The sequence below is a fragment of the Gymnogyps californianus genome, chromosome 2, assembly GCF_018139145.2.
Source record: "Gymnogyps californianus isolate 813 chromosome 2, ASM1813914v2, whole genome shotgun sequence".
NCBI lineage: Eukaryota > Metazoa > Chordata > Aves > Accipitriformes > Cathartidae > Gymnogyps > Gymnogyps californianus.
In genome coordinates, this window is record NC_059472.1 from 101,309,041 (window position 1) to 101,316,104 (window position 7,064).

Here is a 7,064-nt window from a genome sequence, read left to right on the forward strand (position 1 = left end):
CAGAGTAAAAGCATCAATCCAAGCAGACTGGATTTCAGACCATACTTTTAGTTTAAGGTAGTTTAGTGTAATAGGTGATTAATCTGCTTTTTGATGTCCCTCCTTTTTTTTTCCCCTCTTTTTTGGAGGGGAGGTAAAGAGCAAAGGAAGTAAGATATCCTGTCATCAGTAACTGGAGACTGAGAACCAAAAAGAGAAGCTACTGCTAAAGGTATAAACCATACCAGCTATTTTTCATTCACTGATACCACTCAGTGTTATGCGCTTTTGGATTTAATAACATTTTTATTTGTATCTGCATGTCTGGTTATCACTGAAAAGCTACTATATGAGGAGATTAGAAAGAAAAATGTATTCTTGTCATACACGTAATTTATAACATTTTAAAACACCAAGATAAATGGTGCTAATAGTTGCAGCCAGAATTCACACAAACATGCCTGAAACTTACTGATGATCCTGATACCGTACAGTGTGACTTTTCATAAAGTTTGCAACAAAAAGTGGCAAAGCAACAAGAACACCACGATGAAAGTTTTCAGTAAGTGATTAGGCCCACGAGTACTTAACAATTGCTATCGTGGATTAGGCGGCACTTCAGAAGCTTGAGATAGTTGTCAATTTTGTGGGAATCTCGGCGGAGGCAATGCAGCAGGTTGTAAAAGGCAAAGAGCCTGGAGTCCTCATCAGCGAGTTGCAGGGATGGAAGGCCTTCCCACTGAGAGTAAATTTCATTTCCGATCTCACCAGAATGAACCTAAAGACACAAAATGATACTGTAGTAAATGATAGTGAATCTGACTGGATGTAGAACAGAGCATTTAAAATACTGGCCTTGAGGAATGCTACTTGCTAGTGTATGGCTTGTAAAGTGTTTCCTGTTATGGCTCCCACTATTTTGTATAATGTTCTATATCGTCATGCAGATTTGAATCAAATCAGATTTTTCAGTTTATTGCCCTAAAATATGTAAAAAGCTTAACTGTGTCAGTAGTGTTTTAAGAGAACTAGTGTGTTAACCCATGTCCAGTGGAATCTAACTTTGCAGAGAAATCAAACCTTCCTTCATGCATGGACTCATCAGTGACATCTCTTTTTGGTTCCCTCCGCCTTGAAATCTTTGTTAGCAGTTGTTCCTAGAACTTCTTTGTGTGTATATCTCCAGCTTTGTCTTGGCCCATCTCTTTGGTGATCTCTCTGATACAGGCAGCTTCAAGAACATGTTACCAGACAAATCTCTCAACAGTACAGTACATCTTCAGATCTACTGCGCCTCAGATTCCATTAAAAAAAAATTAAAAATGCTGAGTGATACAATGACCTCTAATGTTAGAAGGCTATGTGTAGGAACTCATGTAGTGAGTTAGTATCTGAGGTGAAGATTGGTTTAGGTCTCCTTGTTTGAGAGAGACAATCATTAATTTTCTCATATCACAGAAATCTACCTTTCATAACAGGAAGAAAGTCTGTGCCTAGTGGTGCTTGTGCATCTTCTTTATTTCCCACCAGTTGTACTTTGTAAAAGCACATACGAGAGTGTCTGTGGAGCCTCTATCACTCAGTTTAAGCAACAGGCAAAAAAAAGATAGACCTACTATCACTCAAAAACATGGTTAGACACTAAGAAATTTGCCAGTCTTGTCTTCAACCTCCTTCTGTAAATAATGTGAGTGAGAAGGTGGTGACAGGGTAACTGTAGCAGCACCTGACTTCTACTGTTATCTTGGATCCTTGCCTGCACCCTTTTTACATGTGGATATGGGACAGAGATGTATTTGATTACACCAATAAATGCATTTGTGGCCTGGGTGGACTAAGTTTTCTGAGCAAAGAGACACTTAACTGAAAGAGAGAGACCATGAGTGATCCAGTGGAAAGTGGTGGATACAGTGATGGTGGCACTCTTAATGCTGTTCAACTGTTCAGAGCCTAAGCAAAAGCCAGTAAAGTCAGAACCTCTTGTTAACATCTAGCTCACTGACAGAATGATGTGTTCAGGGACTAACAGACGCCCCTTTAAAAATAAACAAGCTAGAGCTGATTTTACTCAGGAAAGCTTTCAATCAATTACTGATAACAAGGGGTATTCGAGTACAGGTTTTGTCAGGCAACAGCCTTGTTGTCTAACCTTACAAGTGTAGGGGGAACCAAGTCATAGCCAGAGTTCAGAGGAACCAGTATGGTGTGAAAAGAGAAATGAAAGATACCACGATGACTTTGCCGTATGCCACATCTTTGCAATAACCCAGACTTCCAGAACAGTTTTAAACACAGTATCTGTTTCTGAAAACTATACACAATACCTATATGTATACAGATGTGTATAAATATGCTAAAACATACATATAAATATGTGCATGTGAAAAAACACAGATGCATCCTTAAAGAATCTGGATTGCAAATTCAAAATACTCAAAGACAGAATGACGATTACCAGTCCTGGTAATTACACCTTCCCTTGAAGTAGGACTGGGAGTACGCTGGATTATGCTATGCCAGTCACATCACATTGTCTCTTTAGAAATAGAAAGAGAGCAGAAGAAAAGACAGCTGAAAGAAGAAAGCTGAGAAGTTCTCAGATTCAGCTATCTTGGCTCCCTTTTTTTCCTTCACATCTACTGTTTCCTTTCCTATTCCAGGTAGGGAGGGCCTATCACTACATGTGTCTTCCTTACAGCAACAGGCTGGAAGGATGATAAGGACCTAATACTTACCCGCCCAACTATTTTCTCCATTCCTTCTAGAAGCCGCTTGTTTTGTTCTTCAATCTCTACAGCCTTCCAGAGGATGGTGTCTGGAGCTTCTTTGATTCTTTGTACTTCAGAGGCCAGATGGATCAGGGGATCGTTCCAGGAGCGCAGCACTCCCAATACTAAATTCAGTAGGTCTTCATGCTGCTCACCCACATTAAGAAAAGGCAGTTAAAATAGGAAGGCAAAATGCTGGCAGCATAAGGAGGCATTTAGAGTAATGTCCTCAGACATAGTGATTTGGGAACTTATTCCAGGACCTACCACTGAATGTGCCCTATAGCCCTGTCTTAGATACCTCTGTGCAATTGCATTTTTGGAGTTTGTCATTGTTGTCATCATGTTTTACAATATTAGCACAAGCAGTTACAGTATGGTAGTGGAAAATATCATTAAACCCTCCCCATGCTAAAAACTAGCAAGCACAACTGTGTTTCATCTCTGTGAAAAAAACAGAACTCCTTATCTGATTTTTGATGAACATTTTAAAATCCAATGATTTTTTTAAAAAAGTTTAGTACTGACTGGAAGGTGCACATTATGGTAAACCACTAAATAGCTTTTATTGCCTCTGCGTAACTCATCTGTCCTCCCCTTTGAACAATGGTGCTTCCAGCAATAGCTCTCTGGTTTCAAAAATTGTCCTTTCTTGTGGGCAATAAAAATTCGTAAAGCTTATGGTTATGGTAGTATTCAACCATTTCTTCTTTGCTAGATGCACTGAATCTGAACACGACCAGACTTGTTATGTACCCAGGGCTGTGAATTCTATTGCTCCCAATAGAATTTCTGAATGACATACTGAGAAGATGGCAATACTGGGATTGCAAGGATATCACCACCATGGAACTGATAAAGATTTCTCCCTTCTCCCTGGCACACCTCCATTCATACACCTGTGCTTATTTTTTTCTCCAGAGTATTTTCAAATTGTATTTGTGAGCATAGGCTGAACAAGACTATCTTCGTCTTCCCTCAAGTTTATAATTATTAAATTGACGTATCTAGCATGTTTCTCTTCACAAGTATTTTGCAGTATTTCGCACTAGAGTCTTTGTATTTGGATGATGATGTGACCACTTTTGCCTACTTGTAACAGCAAGAATATCTATTTAGCATTTGTTTAGTATATCAGTGTTTTCAGTTACTGGAAACCTATTTACCTCTGCCTACATACAGTATTCACTATATAGCCAATGTATTTTTCTGTTTGTTAATATAATAGTTGTCTATAAGGTGTTTTAAGATAATTTTCAAAGGTTGTAGTGTTCTCAGTACTGTGCAAGCATGGCAACTGGCATTACTCCATGAGGTCCTATTGTAATTGGAAATAAGATGCAACGACTGAATGTAACATACAGGAAAAGGAAGGGAAGATGAAGGTTACTTGTACTTATATATTCTGTTAGTCTGTAACTTAGTATCAGCAAATGTTAAATCAACTTTTCTTGACTTTTTGGTGCTTTCCTCTTCCTGGCTTTTTTGTTCCAGTTGAGCTGATTTCCCTCTTTCTCTGTCTGCTGCCTCTCTATTCCTTAACCCTCCCTCTTCCCCCCCACCCCGCTCTATCTCACACTGAATGACATTAAAAAAGGGACTTACATGAATCTGCTGAGCTTGCTCCTTATCTTCAGGAGTGGTTAAGGAGGAAGTGTGGCAGCCATTAACAGCTTTTGTAATAAAACCCCGGCCCTGAGCATAGCGTTCATCCTGCGGATCAGCAAGGACAGGCATTATTGAAACATAAGTAAGAAGAGCTTCAATTCAAACACTGTATTAACTAATTGTTGTTCCATTGCTTTTATCACTGCTTTTGTGCTGTAAAGGTCAAAAGTTTCTGGTGAGTCTTTAGAGTGAAACTGGCACCCAGCAAACACAAACTTGTCCCACAGATAAAGAATGATGGGAAAATGATTTCTTTTAATAGAATTGTTGGGGATCTTAGCAATGGTCAGCACTATACACAGATTTGGTCACCATTGGGACTATCACTGTCTGTGCAGCAGTCATATTTGTTTGCTTACTGAAGGAGTTCATATGTTAACATATGTTTGTGCTTAAAAAGTATTAAATTGCATTTTTATATTTTCTTGCTCTCAGGAAAAGGCAGAGTACTTACAAATTCATTGAATATTTCCGAAGAGAGGAAGTGGATGTAGTGTGAAAGTTTAACTGCTCGGTCAAAAAGTTCCCCAAGGGAAACTTGGCAATTGACAGATCCATTGGGGCAGATTGGCAGGGATGTCACTCCTTCCTTTGTGAGGAGCATGTTGGACACCAGAAGGACCACCACCAACAAACCTGTTCAGGTTTAAAACAAACCAAAATGGAATCACGTTGACTTGTATGTGCATTTAGAAGTAGCTGTCAGAGCCAGATGGTGGGGGATTTTGGCTGTGCTGTCGCATGGCTCAGAGTACCCCCTGTATTGGCTGCTGAAAATAAACGGAGGAGGGAAACACTGTAATTCTGTTATCCTTTCTCCCCTCCGTCATCCTAATTGTATAGCAGAGCCTGCTACAGAGTTTGAGGAGACAAGGTAACCTGTGTTGCAGTGTACACTGTATTCCAAAGTCTCTTACTATTGTGCCTGACTTTATTACATAGTGATAAATGGAAGGAAAAAATCAAACTTCTTCACAGTGTAAATATAGATACATAATTATATTTGCACGGATATATAAGTTTGGAAAATAGATTGGTCTGTTGTTTTTTTTTTTTCCCCTCCTCCTCCCACAGGTCCTTTTCTTCTTTGCAAACATTTGGAGTTTAAATTAATTTTGTGGGAGGGTGGTTAGGTCACTCTCTTAAGGTTTTGATTGTCCTGGGAGTTCCTTCAGAAGATTTCCAGCAGCTGTGCTGCTTTGCTGTTTAGAGTTTAACCCTAAATTGCCTACTGCTAAGAAATCAGAGAGAATTTTGTCTTTTCTCTTGGGCTTCTGAAACTGATATAGAGGACTTCTCATTATCTAAAACACAAAACCTCATCTGTTTAAAACTTTTAATATTAACTTAAGAGTCAAGTTTTCTATTCAGTGAAATAACATATGCACAGAAAAACAATGGAAAAAATTAAAAGCAAATACTTGGTAAATGAACGTACTTATTCAAAGAACGCTGTTCTGTGCTCTGAGAGTTTTAGTTCTGGAAATTGGCCTGCTACCTGTATTGGTTCACTAGATTTATTTTAAATGCTAAATTAAAGTGTACTCCATAAATCAGCAGAGCTGTCCCTAATGTTATCATGTGATAAGTTTCTTTCTAGCTCTAAATTCAAGAAAAGTGCATTTACACAATATTGAAGTAAGCCTTCCTCCTCCTCCATGAACAAGGTATGTGCCACATGCTGCAGTTAGGAAAGTACTCTGGGGAATAATTCTATGAATAAGAAAACCTGAGACTTGTTGGCTTAGAAAGTTGAAGATGGTTATGAAAACATTCACTTCGAAATTACTACATCACTTCTAGAGTTGTGCACAATGACTTTTAGTCATTGCCTACTGAGTGGTGTAGCAAAGCAGTCTGGATCCAGTCTTTCGTGTGCAGGTGTCACATCCCTCAAGCCAATTTTCTGTGACACTGCCCAATGTAAAGGTAGTCTTAGGAGACAAAAGACTGAGTAAGAAAAGGATCAAGCTGCCTTCTAATTCCAAACTTTGGACACTAAACATTTGAGGTCGAGGCAGGTTTCACCATTACTGGAAGACTAGGTGGCTGGAAGACCTCAGTTTCTACAGCTGTTACATTTCAGTTACTTCCTAATTCAATCTAAATTTAAAGAAATACGAAAGTTATCAGCAAGTGAATGGCAGAAGTCTTACCTTTCAGTGAAGCCCCCTTGTTGTTCATGGTAGGGATTCTGTATGATGACTTGCTCTACCAGAAAGAAGTCTCAATACTTGCTCTTATTTTCTGCACTTGCCACTTTTATATACACCATCCAGGGTCCATTTTGCATACATTCAGCAGGTCGTGGAGTTTACCTCGATAATTACAAACATCAAATTACCTTTCTTCCACATTCATATTCAGTATTTTTTGGTTTTTTATTTTTCACTGTGGGAGGGAATTTCATTAACAAGTTCAGCTGTGGGATCCTAAGTATGGTTGGATGAAGAAAGTGCCAAAATTTTGCCCTGAATGAGATGCAAATGCCATTGATCCTAGAAAGCTCCAGTTGTCAGTTCTGAGACAGGTATTCTCAATGTTTCTAGCCTGCTGTTCCCCCTCCCCACAACTGTCTTCTCATCCTTCCTTGTTTCTTCAGCCATTCCAGCTTGCTAATGTTAAAATTCTGGCTATTTGTGGGAAGCA

At 39.1% G+C, this 7,064-nt stretch overlaps 1 protein-coding gene across 1 annotated transcript; it reads right to left on the reverse strand.

Annotated features, from left to right (window-relative positions):
- Positions 1–565: 565 nt before the first annotated feature.
- Positions 566–6,599, reverse strand: PRL (prolactin). Its single transcript, XM_050892058.1, has 5 exons — positions 6,572–6,599; positions 4,870–5,051; positions 4,353–4,460; positions 2,715–2,894; positions 566–757 (listed from the first exon to the last, which is right to left on the reverse strand). The coding sequence occupies exons 1-5, from the start codon at positions 6,597–6,599 to the stop codon at positions 566–568; spliced, it is 690 nt and encodes a 229-aa protein (XP_050748015.1).
- Between the last annotated feature and the right edge of the window lie 465 nt (positions 6,600–7,064).

Bases quoted from the DNA above. Each gene is read 5' to 3' on its own strand.
- PRL (XM_050892058.1), bottom strand. From the start codon at position 6,599: ATGAACAACAAGGGGGCTTCACTGAAAG. The intron at 4,461-4,869 runs GTAAGTACTCTG...GCTGATCCGCAG, and splicing joins CGGAAATATTCAATGAATTT to GATGAACGCTATGCTCAGGG. The intron at 2,895-4,352 runs GTAAGTCCCTTT...GTGGGTGAGCAG, and splicing joins AGCAAGCTCAGCAGATTCAT to CATGAAGACCTACTGAATTT.